This window comes from Ranitomeya imitator, chromosome 3 (genome assembly GCF_032444005.1).
Source record: "Ranitomeya imitator isolate aRanImi1 chromosome 3, aRanImi1.pri, whole genome shotgun sequence".
NCBI classification, from domain to species: Eukaryota; Metazoa; Chordata; class Amphibia; order Anura; family Dendrobatidae; genus Ranitomeya; species Ranitomeya imitator.
Window position 1 is genome coordinate 84,731,146 of NC_091284.1, and position 24,351 is coordinate 84,755,496.

General features: G+C 41.0%; 1 protein-coding gene across 2 annotated transcripts in view; it reads left to right on the forward strand.

Moving 5' to 3' along the window:
• GLRA2 (glycine receptor alpha 2) overlaps positions 1–24,351 on the forward strand; it is a 277,822-nt gene that overhangs the window by 126,019 nt on the left and 127,452 nt on the right. For both annotated transcript variants that reach the window (XM_069761037.1, XM_069761038.1), the window contains exons 5-6: positions 7,955–8,037; positions 17,915–18,052. In XM_069761037.1, coding sequence (XP_069617138.1) covers positions 7,955–8,037; positions 17,915–18,052 — 221 coding nt within the window. The remainder of the gene's footprint in view (positions 1–7,954; positions 8,038–17,914; positions 18,053–24,351) is intronic.

The following is a 24,351-nucleotide window of genomic DNA, read 5'->3' on the forward strand; positions in this document are numbered from 1 at the left end:
GACAACCTCCTTCTTGTAGCCATCTATAACCTTCATGCACTTCTTAGCTGGTATTGTCTCCCACTCTTCCTTTGCAGTTTATTCAAGCTCTTGAATGTTTGCAGGGTTCTTTTTTCCAGTGGCAGATTTCAACTCACCCCAAAGATTTTCAATGGGGTTGAGGTCAGGACTCATTGCTGGTTGGGTGGTGGAACCACTGTGCTAAAGCCCAAGGAAGACCTGGAGGGACCTGACTAGGAGCCTCACCCAAAATCCAAAAACATAAAGGAACATTGGATCATTGGATTGAAACGTCGCCACAGAAAGTAGAATAAATGTGAGATTTTTTTTTCACCGACATATGAGGCCATGTTCCTTTGTGTTTTTGGATCTTGAAAATTTTTCCAAGAAGGTCTCCTTGGATAGGACGTGCGCCTCTTGAATGGGTAAAGTTGACCCTATAGTACATTGAGGTACTGTGTACCACTTTTGAATTGATTTATAGGAGCCTCACCCAATCTGGCCATGAACATGCAGCAGCCAATGACACCGAGGTCTGGGATAGACAAGGGAGATGATCCAGGTGCTACTCCAGGAACGACCTTGGGTAGATGGCAGCTGACCCCTAAGGAAGGGTAGCTGGGATGGTCCGGGGGAATGTCCAACAGATGCAGGCAGGCAGAAAAGATGACAGGAATCGCAGATGCAGACAGGACAGTCTTACGGAGAGATGAGCACTGGCAGGTGCAGCTGGCTCAGCTGCTGTTGAGGTGAGAACTGATGGGTGCAGCTGGCTCGGCAGCCATTGAGGTGACAACTGACAGGTGCAGCTGGCTCAGCAGCCGTTGAGGTGAGCACGGGCAGAAAAGATGACAGGAACCGCAGATGCAGACAGGACAGTCTTACAGAGAGATGAGCACTGGCAGGTGCAGCTGGCTCAGCTGCCGTTTAGGTGAAAACTGATAGGTGCAGCTGGCTCGGCAGCCATTGAGGTGACAACTGACGGGTGCAGCTGGCTCAGCAGCCATTGAGGAAATCACTGGTGGGTTCAGCAGACTTGGCTGCCATTAAAAAAAGCACAGATGGGTGCAGCAGGCTAGGAAACAAGTACTTGGACCTGAGAACTGACAAGCGTGTTAGGAACAAACTCACAACATTGCACAGGCACCTCCATGCTGGAGGAGGCACTTTAAATAGTAAGTGAACCCAGCTATTAGCTGGGGACACTTTAGTTTAGAGGGACGTGCATGGCCCCTTTAAGAAAAAGTAAGTGTGTGTGTGCGCACGCCCTAAGCACAGTGCCTGGAGACCTGCTAGGAGTGCACACACCCCGGGCAGCAGCAGGATGGGAGCCTCGGCGGTGAGTACACTGGTGTCTCTGCAGGGAGAGAGGGACTGCAGGCCGAGTTGTGGGTGCTACACTGGTCATTTTGTCAGTACATTTTTTCTTTTTCAACTATTCCTGTGTACTTTTAAATGTATGCTTTTGGTCATTGTCTTGCTGGAGGACCCATGATATTCGACTCAAATCAAGCTTTCTTACACTGGGTAGGACATTTTGCTCTAAAATCTCTTGATAATTCTCTGAATTTATGATTCCTGACATACGGTCAAGGCCTCTAGTATCAGATGCAGCAAAGCAACCCCACAGGATTATGGATCCTCCACCATGCTTAACTGTTGGTAGGGTGTTCTTTTCCTAATAAGCTTCATTGAGTCATCTGTAAACAAACTGTTGCTTTGCATTGCAGAAAAGATCTATTTTTGTTTCATTGTCCACAGAACATTTTCCCAGAAGGATTGTGGTTTGTCAATGTACTCTTTGGCAAAGATCAGTGGTTCCTTTTTATGTAATTTCTTCAGCAATGGTATCTTCCTTGGACTTCGCCCATAAAGCTCTGCTTGGTTTAGTATGTGGCGTATGATACTTGTTGAAACCATAACCCCAGACTGTTCCAGGTTGGCCTTCAGGTCCCTGCATATTTGACAAGGTGTTTTTTCCACCAATCACACCAACCATCAAAGACAACTCTTGTCAATTTTCCTCTTTCTCCCATGTCCAGGGAGCTTCTTGATGGTTCCATGCTTGGCAAACATCTTAATAACATAGGGCACTATTGAAACTTGGATACCAAGGTCTTTGGAGATGGCCTTACAGCCTTTAGAAGTCTTGTGTTCTTACTATTGTGACAAAAGAACAGGGCCTACACAGCTGTCTTCTTCTCTTACTAATGTGATTTAACTCTAGGTAGATTTCAGTGAATGGATGAATGATGCATGACATTGATAAGAATAGTCTACATTGACTTAAGGTACCGTTACACTAAACGACTTACCAACGATCACGACCAGCGATACGACCTGGCCGTGATCGTTGGTAAGTCGTTGTGTGGTCGCTGGGGAGCTGTCACATAGACAGCTCTCTCCAGCGACCAACGATCAGGGGAACGACTTCGGCATCGTTGAAACTGTCTTCAACGATGCCGAAGTCCCCGGGTAACCAGGGTAAACATCGGGTTACTAAGTGCAGGGCCGCGCTTAGTAACCCTATATTTACCCTGGTTACCATTGTAAAAGTTAAAAAAACCAACAGTACGAGGGGCAATCCAAAAGTAATGATAATCGGTTATTTCTATTGCACACAGAAATTAAAATAAAATGTTTTCTTCTCTCTTAGGTACCCACTAGTCCAGGAAAAAAAAATCACTTAAATAGACCATGATTCCCGGGAGCTACATTCATTTGAATATGAACTGCCGAGGAGTGAACATCAAAATGGAAAAAAACGAGCTCAGAGCTGTCATCAAATACCTCTGCTTGAAAAAAATGACTACCAAAGACATACACAGCGACTTGGTGGAAACATTGGGGGACTCTTCTCCTCCATATTCCACAGTTGCATGCTGGGCCAAGGAATTTAAGCTGGGAAGAACATCGACGGAAGATGAACATCGTCAAGGACACCCATCCACGTCCCTCAATGAAGAAAACGTGAAAAAAGTTGAAGAAGTTGTATTGGCAGATCGAAAAGTGACTATCAGGCATGTAGCTGAAGTCCCAGGGATCTCATATGGCAGTATTCAAAGAATCCTTGCAAAAGAATTGCATATGAGAAAGGTCTCATAAGAAACGAGTTGACATTTCAATAGCAAATCTCGAAAAGTTCCAAGCAGACAAGGAAAATTTTTTGTCACGTTTTTTGACCATGGACAAGACCTGGATCCACCACTTTGATCCCAAAACTAAACAACAATCGATGACGTGGAAACGAGCCGACGAACCAACGCCGAAGAAATTCAAAGTGTCAAGCTCAGCAGGGAAGGTTATGGCGTCCGTTTTTTGGGACGATGCAGGAATTATTATGGTGGACTATTTGGAGAAGGGAGCCACTATTACGGGCTCCTACTACGCAGAACAAATAAGAAGATTGTGGGAGGCTATCAAGGAGAAAAGGCGCGGCAAACTGCGGGCTGGAGTGCTGTTTCACCAAGATAACGCGCCGGCTCACAAAGCTGCAGTTGCCATGGCTACCATTCAAGAAGCGGGCTTTGAACTGGTGGAACACCCCCCCTATTTCCCAGATCTAGCCCCCAGTGACTTCTTTCTCTTTCCTCGACTCAAGGAACACCTCCGGGGCAAGAAATTTGATCACAATAGCGACATGATAACCGCTGTTGGGGATTTTTTTGAGGGTCAAGATCAAGAATTTTTTTCTAAGGGAAATCTAAGTTTAGAAAAGAGATGGACTAAATGTATAGTCTTGATAGGAGACTATGTAAAAAAATAAAAAAAATGTTTGACTATATTCATTGTGTTTAGTATTGATTATCATTACTTTTGGATCGCCCCTCGTACATACATTCCGAAGTCTGTCACGTCCCCCGCCGTCAGCTTCCCTACACTGACTGTGTCAGCGCCGGCTGTAAAGCAGAGCACAGCGGTGACGTCACCGCTGTGCTCTGCTTTACGGCTGGCACTGACAGTCAGTGCAGGGAAGCTGACGGCGGGGGACGTGACAGACATCGGAATGTGAGTATGTACTGATTTTTTTTTTTACTTTTACAATGGTAACCAGGGTAAATATCGGGTTACTAAGCGCGGCCCTGCGCTTAGTAACCCGATATTTACCCTGGTTACAAGTGAACACATCGCTGGATCGGCGTCACACACGCCGATCCATTGATGACAGCGGGTGATCAGCGACCAAAAAAAGGTCCTGATCATTCCCCAGCGACCAACGATCTCCCAGCAGGGGCCTGATCGTTGGTCGCTGTCACACATAACGAGATCGTTAGCGGGATCGTTGCTACGTCACAAAAAGCGTGACGTTGCAACGATATCGTTACCGAAATCATTATGTGTGAAGGTACCTTTACATTGATTTTGAACTGTGTGTTGTTTAGCCCCCCACAATGCTATTGATTCTATCCCACCTGTTGGGCAAACTAATTAACTTAATGTTTACTAACTAAATTAACAGATTTAAGTCACTTTTCTATCCATATTTGCTTGCAGGGCAATTGACCTGCTCTTACCCCCATTTTTCTTCCTTTTGCAGCCCCCTAGCACTTACTACGACCTTTTAACAGCCATTTTACAGCACTCATTGACATTCTATTGAGTTAGGGGTCAAGTTTGGACTCTATCTGAACTTTTAACTCAAGTTCATCCGAACCCGAACTTCCAGGGGTTTACTCATCACTACCCAACACATTTGTTGAAATAAAGATAAAGTGGACAATCCTTCTAAGCAAACAAAGTATCAACATTGAGCATTCCTACTAATAAACTGTGTGAATCAAATTGTCTCTGGAAGATTATGGATATCAATGTACAGATTGTATGTGATGTATTCATCTGAAGCTTGCCCTTGATTTTGGTAGGATTGGCTGACCATTTAATTTGTATGTGGACCCTCTAAATTATCTCTATCAAAGGCAAATATTGGGGGAGAGAAAAATTAGGCAGATGGATTTCAGTAAAATGGCGCTTACTCCACTCTTTCCATACAGAATACAAGCTGATCATTCATGTACAGTATGCCTCTGTGGCTAAACTACTGATACCATTTTACGATCTGCATAAAACCCTATGACAAAAAATATGTCTTCACTTCATCTCTTTTGCCCCTGACTATCAGGTTGCAGTCCTCCTTTTAGCAGCGTTTCAAATAAAATATCTTCCTAACCGGAGAAGAGAGGCTGGAGGGGTGCAGATTGCCAGGGCATGCACCAACATGTCCATCTGCCTTTTCCTGGGTATAAAAGCCGAGAAAGAGAAAAAAACAAAACGAGCATTTACCCTATAGTAAATAAATAAGTTAAAAGTAATAGTATATGTAAATAACATAGGGTACTTAGTTAATGCTACCGTATTTTGATTTAAAAAAAAACGTAAAATCCATCCTACCACAACAAGGTGTACTTAGTCATAGCGGTCCTATCCTTTCCCTAGTATTAAAACCTTACCTTGTGTCAGCTGATCTTAATGTGAATAAGGGCAGAGCAGGACAGGGGGTAGAGTTTTAATACTACAGACATGATAGGATTGGATTCACCTTGCCATGGTGGGATGGCTTTTCTGCTTTTTTGATAAACATAGTGTTTAAAAAGTATCCTATGTTATTTACTGTACTATTACTTGTTTATTTACTACAGGGTATTTGACCATTTTATTCTTTTCTTGGGTTTTGTCTGTGAAATAGCCCCAGTGTGAACTTGCTTTTACATTGCACATATACCAACTTATGCTCCAGCTCATTTCTTTGGTCATGTCCAGGATATTTAGATACAGAGATTATTATTATTATTATTTATTGTTATAGCGCCATTTATTCCATGGCGCTTTACATGTGAGGAGGGGTATACATAATAAAAACAAGTACAATAATCTTGAACATTACAAGTCACAACTGGTACAGGAGGAGAGAGGACCCTGCCCGCGAGGGCTCACAATCTACAAGGGATGGGTGAGAATACAGTAGGCGAGGGTAGAGCTGGTCGTGCAGCGGTTTGGTCGATTGGTGGTTACTGCAGGTTATAGGCTTGTCGGAAGAGGTGGGTCTTCAGGTTCTTTTTGAAGGTTTCGATGGTAGGCGAGAGCCTGATGTGTTGGGGTAGAGAGTTCCAGAGTAGGGGTGATACGCGAGAGAAATCTTGTATACGATTGTGGGAAGAGGAGATAAGAGGGGAGTAGAGAAGGAGATCTTGTGAGGATCGGAGGTTGCGTGTAGGTAAATACCAGGAGACGAGGTCACAGATGTATGGAGGAGACAGGTTGTGGATGGCTTTGTACGTCATGGTTAGGGTTTTGTACTGGAGTCTCTGGGTAATGGGGAGCCAGTGAAGGGATTGACAGAGAGGAGAGGCCGGGGTATAGTGGGGGGACAGGTGGATTAGTCGGGCAGCAGAGTTTAGAATAGATTGGAGGGGTGCGAGAGTGTTCGAGGGGAGGCCACAGAGCAGGAGGTTGCAGTAGTGGAGGCTGATCAGGTGAACAAAAAGTCTACCTATGACTCTTCATTCACCGGAATTCATTTAGTGGTGGTCTCTATAGATGACTGCTCAGGTAATGAGCCCCCAACCTGATGGGCTAACAAAGTCTCCAAATATGTGTTTGTTTTCAGAAAAACTAGGTACTAATTGCAGCTGGAAATGTTGGCATCTAAGAGCTCGAAATGTTGTTTCATCAATTTACAGATTCATTATCTGATCTTGTAAAAGAGCATGTCTGCAGTTCATGTCCCATATCATTTCACACAGATGTTCTCTTAATAAGGCGGCGTATGAGCGCGCAATCATTGAAATGTAGAAGCCTATAAATTATGTATACTCTTTAGCATAAATTCAGAAACACATAGGCAAATTTACATCAATCACTCGGAATCCTTAGAGCTGGATAATTTAGAAGATCGTGTTAGGGCAAGTCATCTGTATTTTCAGCTCCATACGTACATTGATTTCGCATGTAATACAAGTGAATCCAAGGTCTAATCTTACATAAAGCACATAAAGACTATTCCGACTAATCTTTAACTTGTAGGCATGAACTATAGGCAAAACTGGAATGGAAGTAGAAGGAAACATTATATTTGCTATATTTCCAAATTGCAAGTGCAAAACTACAACCCCTTTCCACAAAATAAATGCAGAAACATTTCTTTATCGAGAAGACTACGCCGTTCCTGAGGCCAAGTTCACACAAGCTTATTAAAAAAAAATCTGTCACTGTGTTTTTACTATGTAATCTGACAGCTGCATGATGTAGGGGCTGAGACCTTGATTCCAGTGATGTGTAACTTGCTGAGCTGCATGCTGTCAGACTGATACAATCCCAGTTTTCTCTGCTGCAGATCTAGCAGTGCTCTGAATGCTGAGCCCTATATAACCCCGCCCACACCACTGATTGGCAGCTTTCTGCTCATACTGTATATTAACAGAAAGCTGCTAATCAATGCTGGGAGGGCGGTATTCGATCAGGAGGTTCGAGACACCTTATCCTGTAGTGATAATCTCCTGAAGATAAAACACTGATTTTATCAAAACAGAAAAAAGCAGCCTAGGAAGTGACAGATTGCAGGAATCAGGTTCTCAGTCTCTACATCATGCAGCCCGTAGCAAAAACCTGCTGATAGATTCCCATTAAGAAGACCGATACTATTACTAAAGCTATGTAATGGATGAGGACCCTTTGAGAGGTTTTGCATCTGGGACCAGGAGTTTTAGATTACACCATTGGTCACGTTGTCAGCTAGATTGCAAACATTTAAAACAATTGAAGTAGAATTTCTAATAAAATTAAATGTCATACTCCATAAACTAGCATAACCATCAGATACATAAAATCAACAGATCTGTGGTGTTTTTATGCATAAAAATGAATGAAAAATGTTTGACAATTAGTAAAAAAAAAATAACAAAACACATTAAGTCTTGGATTAACAGTATCCTTTGTATATTCCATTTATTTCCTTCAGATTAACGTTAACATTATCTTGTCCAATGGATCTGAAGAACTTTCCTATGGATGTACAGACATGTGCCATGCAGCTGGAAAGCTGTAAGTAATATAGTGGATTGTTATGCTTGCGATTATTAGTTGCTATTAGTTTTGCAGTTAAACAAGGTTGATGATGATGATTATTATACTACATGTGTTGATGATGAAGGAAGGAATAAAGGGAAATTGGATTGTTTGAAACTATTATGAAACTCAATAATATTTTTGGAAACATGAGTAATGGTTATTATTATTATGATTATTATTATTTTTAAAGCACCATTAATTCCATGTACATGTAAATATATATATATATATATATATATATATATATTACAGTGACCAAACTAACAGTGACAAGTACAGAGGGGAGAGGACTTACACTCTACAAATAGGTCAAGGTGTTGTAGCTACTGTTTGTGATTTTCTTTATTATCTAACCTAGAAAGGTTCAAATTATAGTAGGATGCTGGCTAATATCTGAATAATAGGTATTCAAAATCTGTACACTAGACACAAGGTTAGAGGCACTTGATGGCTGATTAAAGTAGACATCAAGTGTGAGGAACGATACAGGCTCAGCATGTGAGCCTGCATTAAATACAGAGACACTGACAATGATATAAGTATACATCCCCAGTCTTGAAGGGGTTAAGCAGACGTACATATTCTATCTCCCATCCGATCTGTCATCAGTTGTGTAGAGATGCTCCAGCTTTGCGGCACCGTTGGCATGACGACCAAACTGGAAGGTGACGTTTACATGCCAACCATACCACCTAGCGAGCAGGAGTAGCTCTCCGCACTCAATTTAACATGTAGGTGATCCAAAAGATCTAATTAAATTTATTTCTAAAGAGTTTCCCAGTTGCATAAAGAATAAGGTATATGAGACCGGGGATTCGGAGTTTGAACAAATATGTAAATCCATTCTCATCACGGTTGTCATGACAACCAGACCAAAAATATAATTGAGAAATTGAATTTTATGCAATAGTCATAAACCTAGTTTGCTTTCTATGGTATAATCATTATTGTATATATAAAATATTTTATCGCACTGGATGAAGTCTCGAAAAAACCATAAATATCACAATTCACTTCGATGAGTATACATAGAAGGCCAGCATTTTTATCATCCGTTTCTCTGCTCTTCGCTATGTTGCCATTTGGTGATTGAAGTTTATGAATGGATTTTAAGGATTATTCGCAGCACATTAAACATTTACAAAAAGTTGTCTTTGAAATGAAAAGGAACTGTGATCCTGTACACAAAATACATGCCTCCGTGAGAGGGAGGATCTGACGGACACTTCTCCTGCGGAAGAGCGCTCACATCTCTCCACGTGTAATCATTTCTGAATAATGAGCCAAAAACTGAACAAAGAAAAATTATTTCCTGTCAAAGAAAGATAAAAAAAATCTGCAGAATGTTGATTACTGGAACATTTGTAGAGGTGGAAGGATTAGAGGGATTAGACAGTGACCACATCTGGTCCAGGGTAGTAGACGAGCGGTGGGCACGCGGACTGCGTTAAAGAACGAGGAAATGTTTGTTTTAGTACACAGTCACTTTCTCCATAAAATAACCACCAGTAGTAGAAACGGCATAGCTCAGACTCTCTTGGTTGTTTCCTCAGTGCCACCAGAAAAGGAAATAAACCCTTTAATGGATGACATGGATGACTGAGAAAATCAGGACTTCTCTGTCTTTTTGAAGGCCAGACAAGTCCAAGAATAGTCTTTGATGGTTTGGTTATATGGAGGCTAATAGATCCAGCACAATCAAATCTGTCGCCAAAATTATGATTGCGGCTTTTGTTAAAGTTCTAGGAAATTATGCCTTCTAAATGGATAATAAACTAGAAATACTTAAAAGGTAACTGTACTTTTAAAAAACTTTGTAAAAACCTAAAGTATAGCCGAATATAAGAAACTTTTGTTTTAAAAAAACAAACTGCACTTTACTCAACCTTCCCAAGAAGGAGGTGTAAAGTTCACCTCCAGTCACTGGTGTTAGCTCATTGGACCAGAGCTCAAATCAGCCGACACCTTCTGCTGCTAAAAACAGTGAGAGCAGGAGCGGCTGATAGGAGTATTGATTAGCCAGCTCCTGCGTTATAAATAAATAATTTAAAAAAATGGAGTGTGTTCCCCTGTATTTTTGATAAACAGCCTGGGAAAACTCACAGCTGGGGGTTGCAATCCATAGCTGTTAGCTTTAGCTGGTCTGGTTACCGAGAATAGAGGGGTTCCTACTCTGTATTTTTTAATTATTTAAATAAACAATCTAAAAAAATGACATGAGGGCCACCCATTTTTGTTAACCAGCCTTGCTAAAGCAGACAGCTGGGGTCTGGTATTCTCAGGCTGGTAGGGGGCCATGGATATTAACCCCCCCAGCCTAAAAATAGCAGCCCGCAGCCACCCAGAAAAGGCGCATTGATTAGATGCACCAATTCTGGCACTTTGCCTGGCACGTCCCACTTGCCCTGTAGCGGTTCCAAGTGGGGTTTATATTTATGGGGTCGATTTCACCTTTGTATTGTCAGGTGACATCAAGCCCACGGATTACTAATGGAGAGGCGTCTATAAGACACTTATCCATTACTAATCCTATAGTTATATGGTAAATAAAGACACAGCAAGAATGAAGTCCTTTATTAGAAATAAAACAAAACACAGTTTTCCATTTTTATTTAAAAATAACAAACACAGTTATACTCACTTAATGCCTAATTCCAAGTAAACCCTTGTATCCTGTAAATAAACAAAAAAACATAATCCAAGTCTGGACGGTGCCAAGATGCGACTGTCCAGAGAACCACTGGTGACTGAACTGCTGCGAGCGCAGACTCAGAGATCTGCGGTGACATCATCGAAGTTACCTCCGGTCACTGAAACTGTGTTCCCAGCCGAGCTGAACTGCGGTGACCTCAGTGAGATCCAGTCACCTCGGTGAGATCCGGTCACCTCGGTGAAATCCCCGCTAGCACCGTGAGCTAAGGGGGATCTCACCGAGGTCACCGCCATTCAGCGGAAACTAAGGTTTCTTTAGGTGTATATTGTACTGTACTTGTTAATAAATAAAGCAAACGTTGTGGGTTCCCATGTAATTTTCCTAACCAGCTGAGGGAAAGCTGACGGCTGTGGGGCTGATGTTAATATTCTGAGGAGGGGCCGATAGCCATTTTATTAATATCAGCTCACAGCTGTTTGCTTGTCAATTACTGGTTATTATAGGGGAGATCCCCCCCCAAAAAAAATTATATAGAGTCCCTGCTATATTTACTAACCTGCAAAGACTATGCAGACAGGTGTGGGCTGATGTTAATAGTCTAGGAAGGGGCATGGATATTGGCCGCCTCCAAGACTAAGAACTTCATCCCTCAGCTACCCCAGAAATGGCACATTAATAAGATGTGTCAATTCAGGCAGTTAGCCTTTGCTCTTCCCACTACTCTGGTGTGGTGATTAGTGGGGTAATAGTTGTGGGGTTGATGTCAGCTGTTTTATGGCCGCTGACATCAAGTCCACTGGTTAGTAAAGGAGAGGCGTCTATAAGACATCACCATTACTAACCTCATAGTCAAATGTAATAAAGACAGAGACAAAGTAAAGTCCTTTAATTGAAATAAGCACATATACTACTTTAATTGAAATAAAAACTCCCCGACCCTCTTTTACCCATTTATTCACCAAAAATAAAACTAAAAAAGCAGTTTTAAACTTACCTTTCCGCCGTTAATCCTTTAATGTCTATGTCCCACGACGATCCGGATGGTTTGCAGAATAGTCACATCAGTGATGTGACTGCTCTCCACGCCAGCAGGAAAACACACTGAGCTGAATGTGAGAAGCACTGCATGTGACCAGTGGTCACATCATTAAGGGTACTGCCAGTCACAGTCAGGCACATCACTGATGTGACCACTCTCCAAACCATCCGGATCGTCTAAAAATAAAAATTTCACTGCCAATACTATAGGTGCAGGCTAAGGGTGGTTTCACACTTGCGTTTTTGTCTGCAGCGTTTTTTGCACAAAAAAACGCATGCGTTTTTTCCCCTATATTTAACATTGAAAACGCATGCGTTTTTTTGTGCATGCGTTCATTTTCAAAAATGCAACTTGTAGTATTTTTGAGGGGCGTTTTTTTGGACACATAAAAACGCATGCGTTTTCATGCGGTTTTTTTTGGGCCAAAAAATACATTGGAGTCAATGGAAACGCATGCGTTTTTTGTGCATGCGTTTGTTTGCTTTAAAAACGCATGCGTTTTTATATTAAAAAACCAGAAAACACACTGATATGCCACCCTCCACCATAAAGGTGATAAAGGGGATCCTAACCCTAACCCTAAAGGGATCCTAACCCTAACCCTACAGGGATCCTAACCCTACCCCTAACCCTAACCCTACAGGGATCCTTACCCTACCCCTAACCCTAACCCTAAAGGGATCCTAACCCTAAAGGGATCCTAACCCTAACCCTACCCCTAACCCTAACCATAAAGGGATTAGGGTTAGGGGTAGGGTTAGGGGTAGGGTTAGGGGTAGGGTTAGGGTTAGGATCCCTGTAGGGTTAGGGTTAGGATCCCTTTAGGGTTAGGGTTAGAGTTAGGATCCCTTTAGGGTTAGGGTTAGGATCCCTTTAGGGTTAGGGTTAGGGGTAGGATTAGGATCCCTTTAGGGTTAGGGTTAGGATCCCTTTAGGGTTAGGGTTAGGGCTAGGATCCCCTTTATCACCTTTATGGTGGAGGTGGCATATCAGTGTGTTTTCTGTTTTTTTTAATATAAAAACGCATGCGTTTTTTTTGTGCATGCGTTTACATGCGTTTTTTCACCATGCGTTTTTTTCCCAAACGCATGCGTTTAAAAACGCAAGTGTGAAACCAGCCTTAGCCTACAGAATAATTTGGCTTGTGAGAATATATTAAAAAATGTAGATAATTTGGTTCCATAATTATACCTTGCTTTTAATTTTGAGGAATTAAGACATTTCTTAGAGGAGGAAGAGATGGTAGATCTATTACTATGTATGGCAGCTGCATGACAGCTTGAATAAAGCGTGTCAGTGGCACCATTTTTGGGTTCATATAGCTTATTACCAAGCTTTTGCAAACTCTTTATTGTGAGCAATAAAAAAATATATAATTCTGCTGTTGCCGTTTGACATTTTTAACTTTATTCTCGTGCTGTACAAATAAAACGTTAACTTTCTTTTTTCACTCACCCTGATTATGGCAGTGCGAAATTTATATAGTTTCATAACTTTTGTATAATAAATAAGCTGTTTAGAAATGTATTTTTGTGTTGCATATTTTGAGAGCCAAATATTTAATTTTATATAAATTTTCTATCAAAGAGGTCCCATGAGGGCACATTTTTGGAATGACAAGATGTAGCTTTCACTGATACCAAAAGACTTTTTATAATTTTTTATTACACTTTTTGGGATGTGAAAGATACAGAAAAATAGAAATTCTGATTTTGTTTTTCATTTATACAGTTAATTATTTTATAGACATGTTAACTGTATTGGGCACGTCAATATGATAATGAAAGTGACTCATTTATGCTTTTTTTTGCATTTTACTACTTTTGCACAAAGAAATATTTTTTTATAATGATTTCTGGGTCTAAAGGGATTCACCATATTCTGAGGCCCATAACTTTTTTTACTTTTAAATACACTAAGTTGTATGCAAGTTTATTTTTGTAGGACATTATGTATTTTTCACTTGTGCCATTTTTCAGTACATTCAACTTTTTGATCACTTTTTATTTTCTTTTTAAGGAAAAAAACAGCAATTCTGGTATTGTTTTCCATATTTTTTTCTTACGGTGTTCTTCATGTGAGATAAATAATGTTATCATTTTATAGTAGGGGTCATCATTACAGTGATGCCTAATTTTTTTTAACTTTTTGTTACTTTTGCATTTTGCTGTGACAATCATATTTTTCTTTTTTCTTTCTCATTTTTGTTCACAGAGCTTTACGAGAGTTTATATTTGTGTAACATGCTTTAGCTTTTATTGGCACCATTTTTAAATACATACTACTTTTTGATCATTCTTTATTTAATTTTTTTGTGATGATGGTGTAATGAACAAAAACAGACTTTCTGACATTTTGTTTTTATTTTTTTGCCAGCTTTTTTGCCAGCTTTTACAGTGTGGAATAAATGTTGTTTTAAAGAACATATTTTATTCTAGATAAAAGGGAACCTGTCACCCCCAATATCGAAGGTGAGCTAAGCCCACCGCCATCAGGGGCTTATCTACAGCATTCTGTAATGCTGTAGATAAGCCCCCGATGTATCCTGAAAGATGAGAAAAAGAGGTTAGATTATACTCACCCAGGGGCGGTCCCGGTACGATGGGCGTTACGGTCTGGTCCGGGGCCTCCCATCTTCTTACGATGACATCCTCTTCTTATCTTCACACACAGTGCGCAGGTGCCGGGTAAGGTCAGAGAGGCCCAGCGCCTGCGCACTGCAGTACTTTGCTCTGCCCTTAACAGGGCAGACAAAGTACGTCTGTGCTGGAGCCGCAGCCTGAAGACAAGTAGAGGACGTCATCGTAAGAAGATTGGAGGCCCCGGAGAGTGACGCTCATAGAACAGGACCGCCCCTGGGTGAGTATAATCTAACCTCTTTCTCATCTTTCAGGATACATCGGGGGCTTATCTACAACATTACAGAATGCTGTAGATAAGCCCCTAATGCCGGTGGGCTTAGCTCACCTTCGATTTTGGGGGTGACAGGTTCCCTTTAAACTATTTACTATTGGGGAAAATGAGATTTTGGGGATCGTGTTTCTACTTTTTTATTTAAAAAACCTTTTTAAACATTGTTTTCACATTTTATGTTACATATTCATCAGTCCAACAAAGTGGCATAAAGATGTGATCACATGGGAAGTATACTGAACTTCTTGTGTAGTGCAGGTCATTTCCAAACCTGTCAGAGATTGCAATGCAGTGGTGGTTGATGGGCAGACAGATAGAGTGGTTTCCCTCTGTCAAACCCCTCATGTGCCACTGTCAGTAGTGACAGTGGCATATGAGGCGTTAACATGATAGTATCATCAAGAACACCGAACCTAGCAATTACAGCAGGAGCCTGGCTATTTGTATCATTCGAGCTCCTGGATCAGCCTCTAAGGCCGGGGTTACACGAGCGATTATTTTCTCATGCGAGAGAATCGTATCGATTATGTAATTGACACTCTGCTCAAACTCAGAGTGTCTGTATACTGTGATCCAACTCTCTTGAAGAGAATTGTATCAGAGGTGTGGAGAAGATGGAGAACTTTGTATCTGCATAAATCTGACTGCACTCGGATGTCCAATGTTTTAAGCTCTCCCATAGAATTGAATAGGTTTGTGTGGACTGATTTTCGGAGCCGCTCCCAGCATACTGCAATTTTCCACCTTACCCATGATAACCCATTTGGACCTGAGCAGATTCACACAGGTTATCATAGGTAAGATGGTCTTTTTCAGCTCAGCTTTTCACTTTATATTTTTATGATACCATCTTGACTTGAAGGTCTTATACTATTTACACCCAGTGATATTTGCTGCCTTTAGACATGTATACCTCATACTATGTATGTTTATGATAGTAAGGATTCAGCATTATTGCACTGGCCTCTTTATACCGGATGGACAACCTACACAATTGCCAGCCATTCTGGCTGGTGTTCCTTTGAATATACAGGGTGGGCCATTTATATGGATACACCTAAATAAAATGGGAATGGTTGGTGATATCAACTTCTTGTTTGTAGCACCTTAGTATATCGGAGGGGGAAACTTTTCAAGATGGGTGGTGACCATGGCGGCCATTTTGAAGTTGGCCATTTTGGATCCAACTTTATTTTTTTCAATGGGAAGAGGGTCATGTGACACATCAAACTTATTGAGAATTTCACAAGAAAAATAATGGTGTGCTTGGTTTTAATGTAACTTTATTTTTTCATGAGTTATTTCCAAGTTTCTTTTTGTTTACAGCCATTGACATGTCGCAGAGGGTAACACGTGAGGAGCGGATAGAAATTGTGTTGATGTCTGATGAACACAGTAACCGGGTGATTGCAGCAGATTTCAATGCAAGACACCCTACGCAAGAAAACTGTCACCATTCCCATGTTATTTAGGTGTATCTGTATTAATGGCCCACCCAAAAAAGTTTGCCTCATCACTGAACATAATGTTCTGTGTAAACTGAGGGTCTTGTTCCAATTTTTGTTTTGCTCATTCAGCAAATTCAGCGCGCTGATCTGGGTCACCAACCATTCCCATTTTATTTAGGCGTATCCATATAAATGCCCCACCCTGTACATTATTATTAGAGTCGATTATGCTGTTCAAATATGATATACATGTATAGACTGGTCTAAATTACCTGTACCCGCCACACTTCAGTGGATCTATAGCCACTAGTGATGAGCCAGTATACTCGTTGCTCGGGTTATCCCGAGCACGCTCGAGTAGTCTCTGAGTATTTGTTACTACTCGGAGATTTAGTTTTCGTCGCCACAGCTGCATGATTTACGGCTGCTAGACAGGCTGAATACATGTGAGAAATGCCTGTATGTTAGGGAATTCCCACATGTATTCAGCCTGTCTAGCATCCGCAAGTCATGCAGCTGAGGCGACGAAAACTAAATCTCCGAGCACGAACAAATACTCGGAGACCACCTGAGCAACAATTCCATTCGCTCATCACTAATAGCCACTGTGTCTTTTGCTATTGACTTTCTTTAATTGTGTTGTTGTTTTTTGGCCTGCATTGTATTTTCTTCTAAACATTGTTGTATCTACTTACCTCGATGGACAGTGACTCTGTGTCTCTTGTAGGATGCATATTTAAGGGAGTGTCCATTTGAACCTCTTGTAGGCTTTTTTATTTATGGACAGTTCGCCAATATATATTAATATTGTTCCATATAATGCTGCTTGTTCGGTTGATATTGGCCTTACCCACCAAAAAAAGTATATTGTGCAGACACATCCAAATGTATAGGCTTACAAAGTGTGAACCGATTGTTTCTAGTTCTAGTAAAGTAAATTCAGTTTTCTCTTCACTATTTAATAGGAGAAAATTGGATGACAATAGGACAAAATGGGGTCTTACTCGGATATTCGGATATATGATAGGAAAGCGATGGGTGCTAGGATGTGCTCACCAGACAGAGTTGTGTCCAACAACACCAAAGAAAGGCTGCTGCACTTCCAGGATACATGCAATGAAAGGAAAAACCATGGAGGATGGATCTTTAACTGCACTGCTGAAAAAAACATTTGATGAAAAAAGAGATCCAGGAGTCGATGTGTTGAAAATTGCGATTTTATCAGTCAAAGCGTTCACAGACTTCATCATGACTACACCTGATTTTGTCCTGATGAAGAAGTCTGTTAACCTTGAAACGCGTTGACTGATAAAACCGCAATTTTTAACACATCGACTCCTGGATCTCCTTTTTCATCATATGGTGCACAGTTAAAGATCCATTGTCTTTGGTTTTTCCTTCTCTTCATTATCGGCTTAGTGCAGGAATAAGTACAGTAAGTCTCATGTACATAAGTCATGTAAAAATGATCCTGCTATAACAAAATGAAGAGGCTCATTAGTAATAAAGCTTGCATCCAGCCCTGTGTATATTTCCATCAAAAGTCAACAGGAAAGTAATGAGGTTTATATTTAGCTTTTTGTTTTAAAATTTGGTTTAAAACTCAGCATTTTATGAAAATCATTATATAGTGTGAAATATTCCGACTTAGTTCCAAATGAAGTGGGAATTGTGTTTTGCATGTTAGTTGCTTTTTCCACAGCCGCAAATGAGGTTGAAATGTCTGATTTTGCTTTCCGTGAGACATTGATGCGCCTCCAATTTACAATCTAATCAACTGTGCTTTGTTTCCCCTAGTTGGATACACAATGAATGACCTCATATTTGAATGGCTGAGTAATAGCCCGGTGCAAGTTGCTGATGGTTTAACATTGCCGCAGTTCATACTAAAAGAGGAAAATGAACTAGGATATTGCACAAAGCACTACAACACAGGTAACTGGTTTGTTTGTTTCCCATTTCTGATTCTTATCTATGGGGCTTTGGCTTTTGTAACCATAGTGGCTTTTACACATGGCCATGTTACATTTACAGTATGTAGCGTGTAGGCCCATGCTACATTCACCATGGACAACTATGGGTCCATTCTGTACCTCCATACACCTCCAATTTTATACATAGGGTGTGTGAACAAAGATTACATATGGAAAAAGCATTGGCATGTTCCCCACAATGTTGCATTGCGAAGGGTTCTCTCCCAGGAGCACTGGTTCTAGGTAGGGATGAGCTAACATGCTCAGATGAGGTGTTTTCGGAACATGCTCATGTGCTAATCGAGTATCTCCGGTGTGCTCGAAAAAATATGTTCGAGTCCCCACGCCTGCATGTCTTGCAGGCAATCCCTGTTTGTGATGAGGCTGTCGAACAGCCGCTAGACATACAGTTCCGGGGACTCAAACATATTTTTCGAGCATGCCGAAGACACTCAGTTAGCACACGAGCATGCTCGGATAAAACCTCATCGGAGCACTTTCAATCATCACTAGTTCTTATTCAAACATCCCTTGTCCTCATACATGTTCTAGCCATGTTTTTCACGGATAGAAATCCTAAGCGAGTTTTTTCTTTTTTTGAAATGAAAGAGAAACTAATGCCAAACCGATGATAAAAAAAGGACACATGGATGAAAAATGGATGAAAATCAGAAACCAACACACTGATGAAAACAGTCCATTTTACCTCGTACGTAAAAAAAAAAAAAGAAAGGACATCACAATGATCCCCAAGAGTGATTACAAGATTGAGGAGGAAAACATTTACTGAACACTTTCTGTTTTGGTGAAAATAGAGCATTTGAAAGTTTCCAATGTAGACTAGGGTAACGAGAATAAAAATTGAAACACCAACATTTTTTGGACCCCTGCAGCATGCAATATAATGCAGTAAGAGGCAATCAAAACATCGTATCTACCCCGAAATGGCATCAATAAAAATGTCTGGTCAGGGCAACAAATGTCGGTTCTTGGAAAATGGCAACAAAAGCAATAGTTTTTTTCTTTTTTCTTACACATTCCCAAAGGTTTTTCACCACTTAACTAAAAAAACATATACATGTTTGATATCTACGTAATCGTACTAACCTGGAGAATGACATTTCATATAGTGAACAAGATAAATAAAAAAAACAATTGTGGATTTGAACTTTTTTGGCAATTTGAACAAACGTACTTGGAGTTTTTTTCCCCAATTTCTGATGTATAAGACGACCCCAACTTTTCCATATAAAATATGGAGTTTGGGATATACTTGCCATATAAGACGAGGGTCATGTTATAAGGCGGGTGTCGTCTTAGGCCGGTTTCAAACGTCAGTGGCTCCGGTACGTGAGGTGACAGTTTCCTCATGTACCGGAGCCACTGACACACGTAGACACATAAAAATCAATGCATCTGTGCAGATGTCATTGATTTATTGCGGACCGTGTCTCCGTGTGCCAAACACGGAGACATGTCAGTGTTCGTGGGAGCGCACGTATTACACAGACCCATTAAAGTCAATGGGTCCATGTAAAACACGTACCGCATACGGACGTTGTCCGTGTGTCGTGCAGGAGACAGCGCTACATTAAGCGCTGTTCCCCCCACTGGTGCTGAAGCCGCGATTCATATCTTCCCTGCAGCAGCGTTTGCTGCAGAGAAGATATGAATAATAGTGTTTAAAATAAAGATCTATGTGCCCCCCGCCCTCCCACCCCATGTGCGCCCCCTGCTGTTCTGAAAATACTCACCCAGCTCCCTCGTTGGCTGTCGCTGCTTCCTGTTCTGGCCGTATCTTCTCCTGTATGCGGTCACGTGGGGCCGCTCATTTACAGTAATGAATATGCGGCTCCACCTCCCATAGGGGTGGAGCCGCATATTCATTACTGTAATCGGCGGCCCCACATGACCGCATACAGGAGAAGATGCGGCCAGAACAGGAAGCAGCGACAGCCAACGAGGGAGCTGGGTGAGTATTTATATAGTATATACCTGTATGTCATTTCCTCCTGTTTATAGTATATACCTGTGTGTCATCTCCTCCTGTATATAGTATATACATGTAAGTCATCTCCTCCTGTATATAGTATATACCTGTAAGTCATCTCCTCCTGTATATAGTATATACCTGTATGTCATCTCCTCCTGTATATACCTGTGTGTCATCTCCCCTGTATATAGTATATACCTGTATGTGATCTCCTCCTGTATATAGTATATCTGTGTGTCATCTGCTCCAGTATATAGTATATCCCTGTGTGTCATCTCCCCTGTATATAGTATGCACCTGTATGTCATCTCCTCCTGTATATAGTATATATCGGTGTATCATCTCCTCCTGTATTAGACCTCATTCACACGTTATTTGGTCAGTATTTTTACCTCAGCATTTGTAAGCTAAATTGGCAGCCTGATAAATCCCCAGCCAACAGGAAGCCCTCCCCCTGGCAGTATATATTAGCTCACACATACACATAATAGACAGGTCATGTGACTGACAGCTGCCGTATTTCCTATATGGTACATTTGTTGCTCTTGTAGTTTGTCTGCTTATTAACCCCTTTACCCCCAAGGGTGGTTTGCACGTTAATGACCGGGCCAATTTTTACAATTCTGACCACTGTCCCTTTATGAGGTTATAACTCTGGAACGCTTCAATGGATTCCAGTGATTCTGACATTGTTTTCTCATGACATATTGTACTTCATGACAATGGTAAAAATTCTTTGATAGTACTTGCGTTTATTTGTGAAAAAAACGGAAATTTGGCGAAAATTATGAAAATTTCGCAATTTTCCAACTTTGAATTTTTATGCAATTAAATCACAGATATATGTCCCACAAAATACTTAATAAGTAACAATTCCTACATGTTTACTTTACATCAGCACAATTTTGGAACCAAAATTTTTTTTTGTTAGGGAGTTATAAGGGTTAAAAGTTGACCAGCAATTTCTCATTTTTACAACACCATTTTTTTTTAAGGACCACATCTCATTTGAAGTCATTTTGAGGGGTCTATATGATAGAAAATACCCAAGTGTGACACCATTTTAAAAACTGCACCCCTCATGGTGCTCAAAACCATATTCAAGAAGTTTATTAACCCTTCTGGTGCTTCACAGGAATTTTTGGAATGTTTAAATAAAAATGAACATTTAACTTTTTTTCACAAAAAATTTAATTCAGCTCCAATTTGTTTTATTTTACCAAGGGTAACAGGAGAAATTGGACCGCAAAAGTTGTTGTACAATTTGTCCTGAGTACACCGATACCCCATATGTGGGGGTAAACCACTGTTTGGGCGCATGGGAGAGCTCGGAAGGGAAGGAGCGCCGTTTGACTTTTCAATGCAAAATTGACAGAAATTGAGATGGGACGCCATGTTGCGTTTGGAGAGCCACTGATGTGCCTAAACATTGAAACCCCCACAAGTGACACCATTTTGGAAAGTAGACCCCCTAAGGAACTTATCTAGAGGTGTGGTGAGCCCTTTGACCCACCAAGTGCTTCACAGAAGTTTATATTGGAGAACCGTAAAAATAAAAAATCATATTTTTTCACAAAAATTATCTTTTCGCCCCCAATTTTTTATTTTCCCAAGGGTAAGAGAAGAAATTGGACCCCAAAAGTTGTTGTACAATTTGTCCTGAGTACGCTGATACCCCATATGTGGGGGTAAACCACTGTTTGGGCGCATGGGAGAGCTCGGAAGGGAAGGAGCGCCGTTTGACTTTTCAATGCAAAATTGACAGGAATTGAGATGGGACGCCATGTTGCGTTTGGAGAGCCACTGATGTGCCTAAACATTGAAACCCCCACAAGTGACACCATTTTGGAAAGTAGACCCCCTAAGGAACTTATCTAGAGGTGTGGTGAGCCCTTTGACCCACCAAGTGCTTCACAGAAGTTTATAATGGAGAACCAAAAAAATAAAAAATCATATTTTTTCACAAAAATTATCTTTTCGCCCCCAATTTTTTATTTTCCCAAGGGTAAGAGAAGAAATTGGACCCCAAAAGTTGTTGTACAATTTGTCCTGAGTACGCTGATACCCCATATGTGGGGGTAAACCACTGTTTGGGCGCATGGGAGAGCTCGGAAGGGAAGGAGCGCCGTTTGACTTTTCAATGCAAAATTGACAGGAATTGAGATGGGACGCCATGTTGCGTTTGGAGAGCCACTGATGTGCCTAAACATTGAAACCCCCCACAAGTGACACCATTTTGGAAAGTAGACCCCCAAAGGAACTTATCTAGATGTGTGGTGAGCACTTTGACCCACCAAGGGCTTCACAGAAGTTTATAATGCAGAGCCGTAAAAATAAAACAAACATTTTTTCCCACAAAAATTATTTTTTAGCCCCCAGTTTTGTATTTTCCCGAGGGTAAGAGGAGAAATTCGACCCCAAACGTTGTTGTCCAATTTGTCCTGAGTACGCTGATACCCCATATGTGGAGGGAACCACCGTTTGGGCGCATGGGAGGGCTCGGAAGGGAAGGAGTGCCATTTGGAATGCAGACTTAGATGGAATAGTCTGCAGGCGTCACATTGCGTTTGCAGAGCCCCTAATGTACCTAAACAGTAGAAACCCCCCACAAGTGACCCCATATTGGAAACTAGACCCCCAGGGAACTCATCTAGATGTGTTGGGAGAACTTTGAACCCCCAAGTGTTTCACTACAGTTTATAACGCAGAGCCGTGAAAATAAAAAATCTTTTTTTTTTTCCCCAAAAAATTATTTTTTAGCCCCTAGTTTGTTTTTTCCCAAGGGTAACAGGAGAAATTGGACCCCAAAAGTTGTTGTCCTATTTGTCCTGAGTACGCTGATACCCCATATGTTGGGGCAAACCCCTGTTTGGGCACACGGGAGAGCTCGGAAGGGAAGGAGCACTGTTTTACTTTTTCAACGCAGAATTGGCTGGAATTGAGATCGGACGCCATGTCGTGTTTGGAGAGCCCCTGATGTGCCTAAACAGTGGAAACCCTCCAATTATAACTGAAGCCCTAATCCAAACACACCCCTAACCCTAATTCCAACGGTAACCCTAACCACACCCCTAACCCTGACACACCCCTAATCCCAACCCTATTCCCAACTGTAAATGTAATCTAAACCCTAACCCTAACTTTAGCCCCAACCCTAACTGTAGCCCCAACCCTAACTGTAGCCCCAACCCTAACCCTAACCCTAACCCTAGCCCTAACCCTAACCCTAGCCCTAACCCTAACCCTAGCCCTAACCCTAGCCCTAGCCCCAACCTTAACCCTAGCCCTAACCCTAACCCTAGCCCTAACCCTAGCCCTAACCCTAGCCCTAACAAGAAAATGGATATAAATACATTTTTTTAATTTTTCCCTAACTAAGGGGGTGATGAAGGGGGTTTGATTTACTTTTATAGCGGGTTTTTTAGCGGATTTTTATGATTGGCAGCCGTCACACTGAAAGACGCTTTTTATTGCAAAAAATATTTTTTGCGTTACCACATTTTGAGAGCTATAATTTTTCCATATTTTGGTCCACAGAGTCATGTGAGGTCTTGTTTTTTGCGGGACGAGTTGACGATTTTATTGGTAACATCTTCAGGCACATGACATTTTTTGTTCGCTTTTTATTCCGATTTTTGTGAGGAAGAATGACCAAAAAACAGCTATTCATGAATTTCTTTTGGGGGAGGCGTTTATACCGTTCCGCGTTTGGTAAAATTGATAAAGCAGTTTTATTCTTCGGGTCAGTACGATTACAGCGACACCTCATTTATATCATTTTTTTATGTTTTGGCGCTTTTATACGATAAAAACTATTTTACGGAAAAAATAATTATTTTTGCATCGCTTTATTCTCAGGACTATAACTTTTTTATGTTTTTGCTGATGATGCTGTATCACAGCTCGTTTTTTGCGGGACAAGATGACGCTTTCAGCGGTACCATGGTTATTTATATCCATCTTTTTGATCGCGTATTATTCCACTTTTTGTTCGGCGGTATGATAATAAAGCGTTGTTTTTTGCCTCGTTTTTTTTTTTTTTTCTTACGGTGTTTACTGAAGGGGTTAACTAGTGGGCCAGTTTTATAGGTCGGGCCGTTACGGACGCGGCGATACTAAATATGTGTACTTTTATTGTTTTGTTTTTTTTATTTAGATAAAGAAATGTATTTATGGGAATAATATTATTTTTTTTTTTCATTATTTTGGAATATTTTTTTTTTTTTTTTTTTACACATTTGAAAAATTTTTTTTTTACTTTTTTACTT